This window comes from Phalacrocorax carbo, chromosome 25 (assembly GCF_963921805.1).
Source record: "Phalacrocorax carbo chromosome 25, bPhaCar2.1, whole genome shotgun sequence".
Classification (NCBI taxonomy): domain Eukaryota; kingdom Metazoa; phylum Chordata; class Aves; order Suliformes; family Phalacrocoracidae; genus Phalacrocorax; species Phalacrocorax carbo.
In genome coordinates this window covers 5,578,383-5,593,851 of record NC_087537.1, presented here as the reverse complement: position 1 = coordinate 5,593,851, position 15,469 = coordinate 5,578,383, and the positions used below count along the sequence as shown (strand labels likewise).

General features: G+C 51.4%; 1 protein-coding gene across 3 annotated transcripts; it reads right to left on the bottom strand.

Annotated features, from left to right (window-relative positions):
* Positions 1–66: 66 nt before the first annotated feature.
* Positions 67–14,336, bottom strand: LRRC37B (leucine rich repeat containing 37B). 3 transcript variants are annotated; one of them, XM_064473116.1, is made up of 12 exons: positions 13,881–14,336; positions 13,382–13,453; positions 10,589–10,660; positions 10,074–10,154; positions 8,533–8,604; positions 7,536–7,610; positions 6,912–7,030; positions 3,306–4,927; positions 1,852–1,916; positions 955–1,015; positions 708–856; positions 67–562 (listed from the first exon to the last, which is right to left on the bottom strand). In XM_064473116.1, exons 4-12 carry the CDS (start codon positions 10,091–10,093, stop codon positions 340–342), a joined length of 2,406 nt encoding a protein of 801 aa, XP_064329186.1. In that variant the 5' UTR covers positions 10,094–10,154; positions 10,589–10,660; positions 13,382–13,453; positions 13,881–14,336; the 3' UTR covers positions 67–339. The 3 variants fall into 3 exon arrangements, with proteins under 3 accessions (XP_064329186.1, XP_064329185.1, XP_064329184.1); XM_064473115.1 differs by lacking the exons at positions 10,589–10,660; positions 13,382–13,453; positions 13,881–14,336 and having other exon boundaries at positions 3,306–3,401; positions 3,504–4,927; positions 10,074–10,509; XM_064473114.1 differs by lacking the exons at positions 10,589–10,660; positions 13,382–13,453; positions 13,881–14,336 and having other exon boundaries at positions 10,074–10,509.
* Positions 14,337–15,469: the final 1,133 nt, after the last annotated feature.

The window sequence follows — 15,469 nt, the reverse complement described above, 5'->3', positions numbered from 1 at the left end:
CGTGTGCGTGCATGCACACAGGCCCGGACACACGTGTGCACGCTTCCATCCGCCTGTGGGATGCTCTGGGTGAAAAACTTGCAAGTTTTAATGGCAATTTCAGCAGCCCTTTCCCGCTATTGAACAAATGGAACAACTTTACACAGTCCCTGGGGCGCACGGCAGCCCCCCAAGGGCCTCGGCAGCCCCCCGCTCACCTCCTGCAGAGAAGAGCTGCCCCTAGCCAGCGCGTTCCCCCGCAGGGATGTCCTCTTCCAGGGGCAGCGTGTCCCACATGTGGGGGGAGCCTGCACGGCTGCGGCTCCTGGCACCCGGCGCTGCACCCAGCCTGCCGGAGCCCTACGAGGGCTCCCTGTCCCTCGTAGCCCTCCTGTTCCCATCCCGCTGCGATGAGGTTTGGGGTATCCCGAGCATGTGGCTTCCCACAGCATCCTCCTCCGTGGAGAGGGACCATTGCTCCAGCTCTTGGGGTGCACCGGAGCTACAAGGCAGAGGTATTGGGTCTCTGTATAATTGCATATCCCCACGATCGCAGCTTTTCTGGGGCGCTGTGGGCATCCAGCTGAAATAAGAGCAAGGAAGTAACATCCAAGGAAATAGCCAAGGAAATAACAGCAAGGAAATAACATCCAAGGAAAGCCTCAGCAGTTCCTACATCAGAACAAAAACGGAAAAATCGGTGTGGGCATCATCGCCATCCCACTTACTTTAGCTTGGACTTGTTGAAAATCTCCTCATCTGAGGTCTCTTCATCGTACAGCTGAGCCATGGATTTTTTATGCTGGGAATCGAGGGGTTGGTACAGGTCTCTAAGCCACTGCGGTGTGGTTTTGCTCGGATCTGATACGCGTGAGCTCTGGAAAGCGCCAGGGAGGGAAAGGAAGGGGGTGAGAAACAGCCAGTGGTGCAGGTAGCGGCAGGGGGGCAGACCGGGCCCATGCTCCCTGCCCTTACCTGCCCTCTAACGTCGTACTTGCTCTTGATCCATCTCTGTGGCAGGAGTTTTTGAAAGAACCTGAAAAAATAAAAAGGAAAAGAAGGGTAAAAAGTGGAGGCAGCTGGTGATGGTGGTTACGGGCAGGAAGGCTGCCTGCGCCCTGCCCTGCTGGGGAAGCAGCTACTGTAGGATTCGGGCAAGTGGCATTTAGATCGCTGCAAAACATTGGGATTTAGCAGGTATAAAGGGGGAGAAAACAGGCTTTTGTGCATCATCACCCCAGAATTCGCCTTCCCTGGTCCATCAGCAGCGGGGCTCGGCCAGGGAAGGCTGCAGTGTGTGCCAGTGCCCTGCCAGGGCAGAGGCCTCTGCCTGCGCAGGGTGATATTTCAGCTGACCCTAAGGAAGATGAGGAGCCCTAGAAGGAAGGGACAGTGCTGGCTGACATGGCTGGGAAGGAGTTCTGGTTTAGCCTGGGTGTGAAATGGATCTGGAGAGGACAGGAGCGAGCTCGTCAGCAGCCTCCCTGGGGAGCGGGGCAGGGAGAAATAGGGCAGAGCTGCCACTGGAGAAGAGTTTTGCTGGGAAGCAGAGCAGGGAGTTATTTCCTTGTGGCTGGGCGGTGTGGTCACAGGGACACGGGCCCACACGGGAGCCCAGGACCAACACATCCACCTCACCCAGGGTGTAGCATCATCACCTGGGTGCCTGGTTGAGATGTGAGCTTACGGCCGTGCCCACCACTCACGCTTTGCGGTCCCTTTTCTAGGTCTCTTAAAAAACTACGTGTTTTAAACATAGGCTCGTGAGTCTTCAGCAGCCGGCACCTGCACGGCTGGGGGGCTCGAGGATTGGAGTCTCCAGAGTAAAGACTGTTCGTGGCATGGCAGTGGCATGGTGCAGGGAGTAATTACCGTCTTGGGCACGATTTACTGGTGCTTTGGGGTTGGGAAGCGGCTGCAGGTTTTTGGGAGCAAACCTGGTGAAGGAAAGAGAGAGACTCGTAATATCAGGATTTTCTTGTCATACTCTGCAAAACAAGGTAGGCCAAAGGTAGGCTCCAGCCGAGCCCGCTATATACATGTGCAAGTCTGTGCCAGCAGCCACGGTTTTAGAAAGAGCCCATCCTCCCTTCCCGACTCCCCGCTTTTCCCTGCCTCCGGAATGACCTGAAATCCCAGAGCTCTCCTAATCTCAGCAATGTTTATGTCTGTTTTTCTTATCAGTGCAGTGTTTTGCGGGGTACTCCTCGCCTGTTTAACCCCGGTCTGAAACACATAGGTAGGCTTTTATAGAAATAAAAGCTTTTTTCTTTTTCCCTGAGGGGAAAGGCCCCAAAGGGAGGCTGAAACTCTGTGGGCATGCTGGATCCTCTCCCCACCCGGCTCCGGCACTGCCCCAACCCACGTGGAGCCCGGCGCCTTGCCGAAGACCTTGATTTGGCAAGAGGGAAGGTAGCAGGGGAACAGCTGCATGGCTGAAAGCAATTGGTGCTGGCAGGAGAGCAGAAGAGGGTCAGAAGAAGAGCCTGGAGGTGACCCAGGCTAGGGACTGTGGGATAAAACCTGGGGGAGGCTGATGGGAGAGGCTGAGATGAGAGGGAGCCACAGCCCCCTTCAAGAAAGCTGTTAGGAAAGCTGCAGAGCAGAGCTGTGGACAGGTCGTGACAGACGCCAGGACAAGCTCCCCCCCCGCAGGCTTGAACCCGTGCTGAGCTGTGTGGTGTGGATGCTGCGACAAGCCCCAAGGTTGGAAACACATCTCCTGCGCTACCTAGCATGTTCATGGGCATTGTCAGTGACATCCCAGGGCTCACAGAATGTCCTGAGCTGGAAGGGACCCACAAGGACCATCGAGCCCAGCTCCCGTCCCTGCACAGGACACCCCAAATTCACACCGTGGCTCTGAGGGCCGTGTCCAAGTGCTTCTGGAATATCGCCAGGCTGGTGCCGTGATGCCTCCCTGGGGAGCCTGTGCCAGGGCTCCACCACCCTCTGCGGGAAGAACCTTTTCCAGCACTTGCCCATGTTAAACTCCATACAGTTGGAGACTGCCCGGCTCTCCAGCCTGTCCAGAGCCCTCTGCAGGGCCTCTCTGCCCTCAGGAGCATCAACAGCTCCTCCCAGTTTTGTGTCATCAGAAAACTTAATTAGCATTCCTTCCAGTCCTGCATCCAGGTAATTTACAATGAGATTAAAGAGTACCGGCCCCACAATGGATCCCTGTGGAACCCCACTAGTGACTGGCCACCAGCCCCATGTAACCCCATTTACCTCATAAACTGTGCGGGAAGGCACCACCCTGCCCCTGTGCGCTCCAGCTACAAGGCTTGACTGACAGCTGTCTGTCAAACGAGTTATTGGCTTACCTCGATGAGACAAATCACCATGAGATTAATCGCGATGATGACAGACGCTGATACTGCTAACAGGAGCCTGTCGCTGGAGATGTATTCTGCTTTCCACTGGGAGAAAAGGCGAGAAAATCGGGAGGGGAGAGAGGGTTGCTCCTCCCATTCCCCGTTGTCTCGAAGGACATGTCCAACAAAGCCGGGTATCTCTCCTACCTTCCCTGCGGTTTTCCTGCCCGCCTCCCTGGCTGAGGCCATGCCGCTGGAAACGTTCCCTTCTGGGAGACACTGGCCTGCAAGAGCAGAGGCTCCCGGGTCATCCTGCCTCTCGCTGAGCAGCTTTACGAGCAGCCCCGTCTTCCAGACCATCTTTGCACAGGCCAGCTGGAGCTCGGGCAGGCCGCAGTCCATCCTCAGGGCTCGTGCCATGTGGGCGATGAACACCTGTGGGGCTTCGTCTGGGATGAGCGAGCGCAGGGGACGATGGGCCTCAGTTTCAAAGAGGTCTCCTTGGAGTGACGAGCCATCCGGGCTGTCAGAGCTGCCTGGTTTGCTGAGGAAACTGGATCCTTCCTTTTGTTGCTTCCAGTGTGTTTCTGCGGTTTGAGGAATGGCTGGTAAACGCTCACCTAGAGAGGAACCCTCTTCTTCAGCCGTGTCCTCTAGCACACTGCGTGCAGCAGAGGGGCTGTCGTTAACCATCAGGTTGTAGAAAAAATGCTGGTTTTTGTTGAGTCCCCACTCTGCTTCACTTTCTGTTGGTGTGGGCTTTTCCTCTGGATTCACATTGCCAAACATCTTGTAGAAAAGCTGATTACTTTTATACAGGCTGTCCCCCTGCTTGTGCTTTGTGTGAGTCCAAACATAGTCCTGCCTTGGAGATGGTGCTTCCTCTGCATCTTCTACATCCTCGACATCCTCCATCCTATGAGTTTTCTTGGTCTGTTCCACAGCATTGGAATAGTTTTGAATCTTAAGAGACGCAGACAAACGAGGGGCCTCTGCTGGGGAGCGTGACAGGGAATGTTTTGATAGGGGTGCGGATATTTTGTGATGTCCGAAAATGGAGATGTTGTCAGTGGGGTTTAACCCTCCAGCCGCTTCCCAGGGGTTTAAGGCTGCCTCGTTCAAACCTAAGTCACGCTGCTTCTGCACCCAGGCCGCGGTTGTCTCTTCCTCCGCTGCTGGGATCTCGTGTACCTCGTCCTGCATGGCGGGTGTTGGCAGGGAGGAGATGGTGTTTTTCACAGTCATGATGTTTTTAGCCTTGTGCAGCTTATTCTTGAGCTCAGCCACAAGTGCCTTTGCTAGAAAATAGAGTTTCCTTATATCAGTTTCACTGGTCCAGCCCATGTGCTGGATGCTGTGGAGCAGCAGCAGCAGCTCCTTACTGGTTTTACCTTCCTGCCTGGATAGGGGCTGAGGGGAATATGAATTTGTTCTGGAAATGGGGTCATTTGGGTTACTGAGATCACCATCAGTGCCGGTCAGGCTCAGGACAACTCCAAGTGTAACAGTGTCGTGGTCCCCGAGCGAAGGCGACTTGGGCTTTAGGTTCAACACTGCGCTGGTGTTCCGTTTTCTGGATTGTACTGCTTCCATTATTTCTCCTTGCATCCCTGCTGGAGCATCTGTGCGAGCTGTAAAACACCAAGAGAGCAGATCACTGACTCCTGCGGCATGAGAAGCTTTCGGCCAAAATACAAGGTCAAAGGTTTACCCCGAGCAGCAGATGCTCATCTTTAAGACAAGGGAGTGTGTGAACTGAATGGTGGATGTGTTACAGATGGGAAAAATCTTGTTAAATCAATCGGATTATCTCATCGGGGCAGAACAGATAGATGCTTCTTTTCTGGTGTCTCCCAGGGCCCTGTTTGGATCGGTGGGAAATATCCTGGGGGAATGGGTTTGCTGTCAGAGAGTTTCCCACAGCTTGATACGAGCCAGTGTTGTGTTGCTAAAATCACCATAAAGCTTTTAAACTCAGAGCGAGCCTGGAAAGCGGAATACCCAGAGACACGGTGTTTGTTCCTGGTCAGTTATCCCCACTAGCCCTTCTCCCTGCAGTCAGGAAAACCTGGGATATTTCACATTAAATTGCTGCTGGGTTGTTGTCTGCAACAATCTGGAGTCAGAGTGAGCCCCGACAACGGAGAGCTGTTTCTCTGCTGATGGATGCAGCCCCCATCACCCAGGCCTAGGAGAAGTGGAAGATGTGGGGATTTGACCCAGAGCCGTGCAAACAGCCCAGGAGAGCTCCTGCCCCGGCAAGCAAAGGGCACTCACTGTGTCTGCAGAGCTAGGATAAGTCTTCAGGAGTCCTACACCAAGGCTGCAAACACAACCTTATCTCTAATCCTGCTTTACAGATAGCTTAATGGCAGAGGCAGTGTGACATGGTCAAGAATATTTACAGATTACAAATGTATTTACGCCTTTTTTTCCTGTTGAAATGACAGGAAGTTGGACACATAAATACCTTTGAGGTATCTAGACCTAATGGCTTAGCAGCCCGTTTTCCCTAGACTTTCCATGAGGTTAGGCTCACTTGTCCACATCCAGTTTGAAAATGAGTTACTTGGGACCTTGCAAACCTTACTCTATGTATTTGCAGAAGTGCAGCTTGTCTCTGCTTTGAATAGGATGATGTTTACCCTGTGCAAAGATTGAGCAGGACAGTGCATTTCTCATGCTGCACAGGCTAACGTGAGAATAATGATGCTTGGTGTTCACCTAATGCCCTGCGAGGGAGATTGGGGTTTCTGTCCTCTCTCCTACACATGGGGAGCGGTGTGGCAGAGAGACCAGGCAATTTTCCAAGGTCACTCAGGCAATTTTTGGAGCCTGATATCCCAGACCCTCTCCAACACATCATGCATTAAAGCCTGCCTAGGGCCATCCATGCCTGGTTATGGGTCTTGGGGGTTCCAGTGTGGGTGGCAGGTTTGAGGTGCAGCTCAGCACATGCCACCTTGCCAGAGCAATGCAAACATTGCCGGACCCTTTGGCCATGTCTGCGCTGTGTCTGGGACCTGTCTCGCTGCTGAGCTGTGACTAGTCAAGGTGTGGTGGCACTGGAAAGGCTCAGGAGGTTGTCAGAGGAAATTTGGGGGGCTTACAAGCAGACGGTGCCTTCCAGTGCTTGGGATCGGTACTGGGCATGCATGGTTTCCTTGGCTAGATGTGCTGTGTGGATTGGAAGCTCGTGTGTTTGTTTAGCCCAGCAAGCCGTTTCTTGTCAAGATAGTATTTGACACAGAAGATATGTGTAATCGCTAGTAACTTTTCAACCCTTGTTTTTTCCAAGTCATGTGCTCAAAGGGGAATTTTTTGTGCCTAAGGCTCAGGGAGTACAGTCTGAGGCTTCCCAGGTCCCACCTGAGCTGCCTGCGCTGGCCTTTGAGCTGATTTAAAGGCCTCGCATGGATGAAGCTCCCTCTAGAGAGTCTGTCCAGATTTAGTGTCCCTGGGACTGGCCAGGAGCCACCAGGCTGCACTGATGCCATCGAGGAGGCCAACGCTGCCTGGGACCCCACACAAAATGGGGCCATGCTACAGCATCTCCTAAAGCTAGAGGAAACCAGGCAGATTTGATGTCTATGTGGACATCATTGGGAAGCCTACCGCACTGGGGAGCGCTGGTGGTGCACAGGTTCTCACAGTGGAACTTGATGGTCCTGCACGGGGTTTCGGTGGTGAGTTTCTCCTGGCAGAGGCAGCAGGCCATATCGCTGGGCAGTTTGCTAAAGACAGGAGGTTATGGAGAAAAACCCAGCATCTCAATACGTGTCTCTGAGTCCAACTCAGGTAACACACATATAATGCATCATGGTTTTGCTTGGATTTCTTCTACAGCTCTTGAAAACTTCCCACCCCCCAGTTCCCATGGACAAATATGTTCTCCAAATTTCTAAGAGAGGTTTTAAATAGAAGGTAGGCTTCTCTGGTGGCATCAAAATGTTGATTTTACCTTTGAAAATGGAACCAATCCCAAGGTGCAGTTTGAAACAGGAACGCACCCCACCTTGATTTAAAACTTCCCTTTGAAAAACCTGAAAAATGTCATCTAAAAGGGGAAATTCTATTTCTTAGCAGGTGAGTTTGGGAGGTCCTCAGAAGTAAAGAGCAAACCTTAGGCTTACTGGGGTTATTCTGATTTATTGGTGAGCTGGTTTGTTTCCCAAGCAGACCACTTGTTTCAGCAATTACGATCTGCTGGCGGCTGGGACTGAGTCCCTGCATACTCACAGCGTTTCCAAGCAGACTGTTGTCAGGAGAAGCATGAGCAATGTCTGCTGAGTCACTTGGGTTGCACCCAGGTCTCTGAAAGGATTTGAAAAAAACATATTAAATTTTCAGAGAGCATTACCAAAACTCTGCTCTGTGAACAAGACCAGGTCCCTGAGGATTGTGGTGGTGTTTGAAGAGGGATTCACTTCTGCCTAATCAAACAGAAACAATTCAAAACCCTATTGTGTTTCTGCTTTGACCTGTTCCTAACCATGGGATCTGAATCAGGAAGAGGTCCTGCAGATCTTGTGGGAGACAGATGCAAAGCGAAAGGATTCCCCAGCTCAAACCCCTCCTCCTGCTCTCCTATGAGTGCAGCTCCAGTCCTTGAAGGGAGACACTTCTTGCCAGAGAGGATGAATCCACTGTGACTTTGGAAAGAGAGATTATACCAGTGAAAAGAGAATATGTGCTGAGCAGAAAGCAAAGAGTATCTGTGGGATAGCGGGGTGGCGAGCAGGAAGGACCTCTGCAAAAAGCCTGGATGTCTTCCCCCCTGAGGAGTCTCACAGATGTGAGCAGGAGCCATAGGATGCTGTGAATCTGCCTGGAGCTATGTCAAGGCAGCGGGGTGGGGACGCGGGCTGTGCAGGAGCCCAGAACTGCCGGCACGAGCGCCCCAATGACCAGGAGCTACTGGCTCCCACCTTGTCAGTGCTCAGGCAGGAGCGGTGGCATTCCCAAACCCGTCAGGCCACTCCACAGCCCCAGACCTGGACAGCCTCTAGGGTTTAAAGTTTGTGTCCCAGCTCCTTGGTTGCTTTGCAGCTGGGCACACACCACAGCTGCTTGGCCTTTGCCTTGCTCCGCCGGGTGCCAGGGTTATTTGTGCCTCTAGCAGACTAAAGGTGGGAGAAAAGTAAGATTTGCTACTGGATCTCTGCTTTCCTGACAACAGGGCACTTAAGAGAGACAAAGATCTATATTAATCTCGTAAAAATGAGTCAATACTTACAGATATTTGACTGAAGGCAGCTCAAAGAATGATGTGTCAGCAATAACAGACAGCGGGTTATGGCTTAGGATCCTGAAAAAAATAACACATCACTGTGAGCGGGTGATGGGAAGGATGTGATCTGTGTGGGCAGGGGCACGTGGTGATGGCCTGTCCACATGTCCTGTTATGTACATAGACCCACGATTCTGGAAAGCCACGACCAACTGGCCCTATGCAGCAGGCACTGGAGAAATGGGAGCTGGTTAAAACGCTGTGGAGTAAAAAAAAAAACCCAGTGGTTCCTGGACTGTGTAAACACAGCTAAATCAAAGTGCATTTCCACTAAATCATTGCAAAGTATTTCTGTGATCATGGAGTTTTTCCTCTTTGCCAGGCTTCACTCTACCCTTTGAATATCAGAGAGGACCAAAGAGAGTTGTGTCTGTTGGATCTGATGCAGAACTATGCTGAAATCCCCTCTCCAGGCTCCTCTCTACTGTGTGAGTGGTGTAAAGAGGTTTATGGTGGGTAAGGATCCAGCTGACTTTTATGGATGGCAGATGTGGAGTTGGCTGAACAATTTTTACTCAAACCTCCCCAAAGAATTTCCTTTCAAGTGGAGAACAAACATAGGAAATTTCAGCCTGAAGATAAAAAATTGGCTCAGTGGCGTGTGAGGAAGGGCCTGGGATGAAGGCTAGAGGCAGGACAGATGCGGATGGGCTGATTCACAAAATACATCAGGTCCTGATTATCTCCAGCTAAAAGAGCAAAAGCCCAGAAGTGCTTCTTCTGGAAGACACATCTCTCTCTTTCCTCCTCAGCTCACACCTTCTCTTTGCTTCCCTCCACCAGGACTTTGATGTTATTTTGGAGTCTTACTTCCCATATTTCCTTAAGTTTCCACTGTCCATAAACTTTTACTCTATTCCTGCATCCAGCCAGGCAAAGCTGTGGCCTAGTCCTACGGGAACTGCCATTCATAATTTATTCTATCACCTTATTTGGTGTATCATGTGAGAAGTATTGCACTTTCAGGAGAGCAGAGAGCCTTTTCCCTATGTATATGAACCCTTGGTGGGCAAAATGTCCTGGCTTCCCATTTACTTCAGCTCCAGATGGAAACGGTGATCCTATTCCTGGAAGGGCTTCTTGCTAGAACTGGTTATGGATTAAGTCACAGTTTCTCAAGGCACCACAAGAACAAAGTTTCCTTTTTGTGGATGTTTGCTTTTAAATGCAAGTATGCAAAGTGAAATTTTGGGCTAGAAATCTGCGTCACATGCCCCTACCCCTCATCATTCTGCCTCTTCTCCCTCCTGCAGCATTTTTTTCTTATCTATCCCCCTGGGCTCCCACTGCTGCTGTTTAAACCTGGTGCTGGTTCAAGGAAGCCATGGAGGAGATAAGCAGGCCAGGAGAAAGTGTCTTTCAGGCTGGAGACTCCTGGTAAACCCTGGATGACATCTATAGTAGGTTTCAGTTCTTTACAGAGAGCTCTTCCCCGCTGTCACTGCACAGTCCCGCTTTGCTCTACTGTCAGACCTTGTAACACTTACAGCTTCTGTAAAAACTGCATCCCATGCCATGCCTGGAAAGTGCCGTTCTGGATCTGTGTGATGCGATTTCCACCAAGGTTTCTGGGGAAAAAGAAGATCACAGAAATGAACCGGGTCTGTCCTACAGGAAGCTGGAGCAAAGCAGTATTGATTTGTAGGAAATATGCAAATCCACGGTAGAATAGGGAGGAAACTGCCTTTTTCTCATTTTTTTTTAACCTGTCAAGGAGAGGAAATGAAGCACACATGTGCTTAATCTATTTCTGTTCCAGGATACAGCAAACCTGCAAGAAATGGCTTCTATTATGGCTGCGTTTGGACAGCCACGCTATGATCTCTCATCCTGTTGTGGGTCATCCAGCCATCTGCATTGATCTCTTTCGCTCCGTTAGTCTTTTAGTAGGAGAAATTTAGTCATTGTTCTAAAAATAACAGGAACATTTTCTAGCACAAAAGGGGTTATAAATGCAACCAGACTTCACTAAATACACTAGAAAGAAACTTTTATAACTCACATAAGCTGCAAAAAAGGAAGTGGCTCAAAAGCATGTTCCTCAACCGACAGGATTTTATTGCAAGATAAATCCCTGTTAAAATTAGAACACAAAATGTTAATTACATTTGCACTGTCATGTTTACTTTCATTTGCTTGACACTGGCAGCATCTATGTTTCACGGCTCCGATTTCACATGGTGTTTATATCTGGTATTAGCTTGCAGTGGCGTGTAACCTGTGATAACCTTCCTGACCAGAGGTGGATTTCATCTCAGCGATTTCTTTTGAGCTCTGATCCCACCAGAATTATTTTAGGGCTTCATAACAGATAAAGATTCATAAAAGACTCAGTAAAGATTACTCTGATAACAGAAAAGATTCTTCACGCAGGCACAGTTTGGCAGCTGAGGATGCATTTGCACGGACCACACCGACATGTGACCCTCTGGATGTGCCACAGATTTGTGTGCCACAAACCCTGGTGCCATCAGTGCTTTGCTTTCAGCCAGAAAAGCCTGAACACCACCTCTTGTTTGCAGGCTCAGAGACAGGTTGGTAACCACGTGTGACCAAAATGGTTATTTCTCTTGTAATTCCTCCTTCCTACACCATATTGGGTGAAAAATTATGTTAAAGGGACCCTACTGAAGATGCAAATTCAAGAACACCGAAGACTGGAAAGGGCACAATGAAGGGGTAACCAACCTAAACTCCACCTTCCTGCACAGCTCTGCTGTGAGATGTGCGTACACACTCAGCTGCTGCGGGATTCACCTGGCCTAGCTTTAGAAATCAAGAGGTTTGTTGTCTCAGCCTGAATTAGCTGCCTGGGCTTGTTCTGCAGGAAAGAGTGAGAGAGAAATATTTCTGAGGAGTGATTCATCCCCTCCTCAGACAGGTTCCCAAGATCGTTTGGGTGAATGGGAAGTGCCTGTTCCTCTCCATGGAAAATAAAAGAGCCTGAACAATTAGCTTAATCCTAGGCAATTATTAGGCATCTAAAATTAGAGGAGATGAATGCACTGGCTTTCTTCTATCCGAGATGGCCTCTCTACTCAGAGGGCGTTCAGGGAGAGCGTCGGGGAGCAACTGCAGGTCTTGCCTGCCGGGTCTGGGCCTCCCAGGGAGGCAGCTTGGTGGTGGGAGGAAGGTCTTTGCATGTGCAATCTCAGAAGTGCTGTGGAAAGTTCAGTTTTCAGCCTTGTGGAAGGGGAGCATGGCTGGAAGCCTGTTTCTTCCCATCCTGATTCCTTTAACCTGCAAACCACATCCTGCAGAACACACTTTCTGCTTTAAAGTTCTTGGATCCTTCTTTACTACGGTGTAGGGCACACGTACCTGCTAAAAAGGCATGGGGAAGGGGAGCTAGTGTGGGCAGTGGGACCTAGCGCTGGCAGTACCTTGCTTTCCACCATTCCCCAGCACTAAGACAAGGCTTAGATGCAGCCCTAGGGCTGGCTCACTGCAGAAGCAGCTCCAGAAAGGCCAAGACCACCCTGGGCCTGGCTCCTTCCAAGCCAACGTGCATACTAGAAAATACAAACCCTCCCTTTTTGTGGGAAAAATGCAAGCACATAAGGGTCACACTGAATAAATGACACTACAAATGCAAATGGTGATGGAGCTGAGATACTTGCAATGATCTACAAATATGAGCAAGGGGAGTTTGGGCCACCTCTCTGTGTCCTTATTTCAGCTACTCTAATAACAGAGGAGCGGGAAACAAAACATGACCCTCATGAGCCAACTCCAAGCCAGGGCTTCCCCTTGCTGTCAGCTTTTTCACAAGAGTAGTATTTTTATCTTTGACATGAGGTTTGTATTGAGAAACAAGCGTAGCCATGTGTCCTCCGAGGCTCAGGAAATCTGGACTCTGGACACTTAAGTTCTGAACTTCAACAGGGGATTTATTCTGCCTTTAGGGTAAGAAAAGAGAGTGTGACAGAGGCCAAGCAGGGGACAGAGAACAGGGTAAGATTTTGCCGTTCTTGTTTCACACTTCCTTTGCCTGCACCGCACAGGAAACCCCAAAATATGTAAAGAACTGAACTTCAAGGAGAAAAAAACTCTTAATGCTCCTCTGCTCCCTTCCAGTGTTAGAGACAGCACTTGTTGCGATTTCATATGATCGTGTGGCCTCAGATGAACATTTGTTCCTCCTCCAAGAGAGGGGACTCAGCAGGATATGGCCCTGAGCAACCTCATTGATCTTTTTTCATAGAAAAAACTGTGCTAGCTTTGAGGTTAGCCCTGCTCAGAGCAGGAGGTTGAAGCAGAGCTCTCCCAAACTCAGTCCATCTGGGATTTCAGCAGAGGAAGGGCGAGTGCAGGCTCCTCTCCTTCCACCTGGGGAAAAGTGATCAGCCATCTGCAGCACTGTCTTTACCGCAGCAGAGGTCTTTCCACCCAAACCCTAGAAGCAAGGCATGCGTGGATTTTGCCTTGTTCTAGGTGCTTCTCACCCCAAAAATATCGTTTCTCAGATAAACAGAGCCAGAGGTAACCTCCCAGGGTGTGGAAAGTCACTGCTAGCTTGGGGTTGACTACAAGTCGTGCAATATCTGTGGGAAATGGCAGCAGCCTCCTCATCGTGGTTGGATTTGGGGAAATGAAAGCAGCACCGTGCCACTGTGGGGGTTCTCCCATCGGGCCATCAGGCTCTATTGCAGCACCAAGACACCCCCCTCTGCTCTGGCTGTAGCCTGAAACTGAGGAGGAATAAAGCACACTTGCACAGGGGTGGGCCGAGCAGCAGGGTTCCAAGGGAGGGTGAGGCAGTAGCCCACTGTGGTGGGCAGGGGATGGTACCTACAGGTGCTTCAGCAAGAGCAGACCCTCTAGTGAATGCCTCTTCACTGCCTGCAGATCATTGTCCTGGAGGACTCTGGAATGAGACAGACAGACATTTACTGTTACACCAGCTGCCCTCCTGGAGAAAATGGGATTTTGGGGGCAAAATACCCTGCAGTAGCTTTACTAAACATCGCTCTGAGTCACTGTGGGGATCGTCACCACTCATTGCAGGAGCAGCCATTTGCTCCTGGGCTCCTGAAGCTAACTGTAGCCTGATCATTGATTAAATAGGCACAGGGAAGGCCCGTAGGATGGAAGGGACACAGCTCATGCCAGTTCTTGCCATCCTAGGAAGCCCTGGGGGTTAACACCCCTCCTTGCTGAGCAGCTCAGCTTTGAATTCAGATGGAAATGGTTTGTGTGGGTGCCTGAGCTCACCATACCCTTGGCTCAAAAAACATATGAAAGGAATGAAAATACCTGAACTCCCAATGTTTTAAATGCTAGAGGATACTTACAAGTACTCAGCCCACGGGTATTCTCTCCACACTTGTTTTTCGATGGACGAAATCAAGTTGCCAGTGAAATCTCTGCAAAGAAATGATTGACACAGTCATCCCTCAGGAAAACCCCTTCCCCTGCAAATTTGGCTGCTGACGTGGAAGCGGAGTTCGCCTGGAGATGCAATAGCATGGCCAGCTCGCCTTCATCCCTCGGTGCTGCAGCACGAGCCCCCCGAAGGCAAGACGTCTCCTGCCAGGGACTCCCCCCGGGAGGGGTGACCAGGAATAAGAAGCCGAGGAGGGGCAGATGGAGGGGCCTGGCGGGGCGGCCGGCACTCACAGGACAGAGAGGGCCCGGTGGCGGGGGGCCGGGGGCACACCGGCCAGGGTGGCGTGGCTGCAGTCCAGCAGCCGCCGGCGGCAGCGGCAGGGGAGCGGGCAGGCGCCCGTGGGCCGCCCCGGGCAGGGGTCTGCCACCAGCAGCAGTGCCAGCAGGAGGAGAGGGCGGCGGGGCCGGGGCAGGACCATGGCGGCGCGGGCTGGGCCGGGTCGCCGGGCAACGGGGAGGCCGCAGGGCTGGGGCCGGCCGCAGGCCTCACCTCACCCGGCATGGCCGCGGCCCCTCGCCACATGGCTCGGAGCGGGATCCGGGGCCTCGGGCGGCTCCGCCGTCAGGATAATTTGTAATATAATATAAATACAGTCTCTGAGAGCTCTGCCCCGCTCTGGTGAGACCCCCCTGCAGCGCTGCGCCCAGCTCGGGGCTCCTCAGCACAAGGACATGGAGCTGCTGGAGCGGGGCCAGAGGGGGCACAGAAATGCTCCGAGGGCTGGAGCCCCCCTGCTGCGAGGCCGGGCTGGGAGAGCTGGGGCTGTGCAGCTGGGGAAGGGAAGGCTGTGGGGAGACCTTATTGCGGCCCTTCAGTGCTTAAAGGGGGGCTGTGGGAAGGGTGGGGGCGACCTCTTTAGCAAGGCCTCTTGTGACAGGACAAGGGGTGATGGTTTTAAACTGAAGGAGGGTAGATTTAGACTGGATAGAAGGAAGGAATTTTTTACAGTGAGGGTGGTGAAGCGCTGGCCCAGGTTGCCCAGAGGTTGTGGAGGCCCCATCCCTAGAGACATCCCAGGCCAGGCTGGACGGGGCTCTGAGCGACCTGATCTAAAGCTGTCGCTGCTCACGGCAGGGGGTTGGACTGGATGGGCTCTAAAGGTCCCTTCCAACCCAAACCATTCTGTGATTCTATGGTAGAGGATTTACCAAATCCCATGCAGGGTTGTTCCCTCCCTTCAGTATTTCCCCTTGCAAAATGCTGCATCTCACTTCCCATTTGGATTTATCCAAATTCAGTGTCCAGCCACTTGCTTCACGTTTGCCTTCCTGGTTAAAAAGCTCACTGGGTATCAGGTCTCTTCTCCTGGATCAAATCACCCCTTTCCTCTCCTTTTTGTTAAATTAAACACGCTCCTCTCATTTCAAGAGGGATCTCAAACCGTTCCCGTGGCTCTTCCCTGAGGTCTCCCATTTTTCAATCATCTTTTTTTCCAAAGACAGAGGTCAAAAAATCAGAGCAGGCATCTGTTATCAAAAAAGCATTCCCCCCACC

Excerpts from the sequence above, each read along its gene's own strand:
- LRRC37B (XM_064473114.1), bottom strand. The coding sequence starts at position 10,321 with ATGTGTGCTTCATTTCCTCTCCTTGACAGGTTAAAAAAAAATGAGAAA. Across the intron at positions 4,928-6,911 it reads CACCAGCGCTCCCCAGTGCG|CTCGCACAGATGCTCCAGCA; the intron begins GTAGGCTTCCCA and ends GGTGTTTTACAG. Across the intron at positions 857-954 it reads AGTACGACGTTAGAGGGCAG|AGCTCACGCGTATCAGATCC; the intron begins GTAAGGGCAGGG and ends GGCGCTTTCCAG.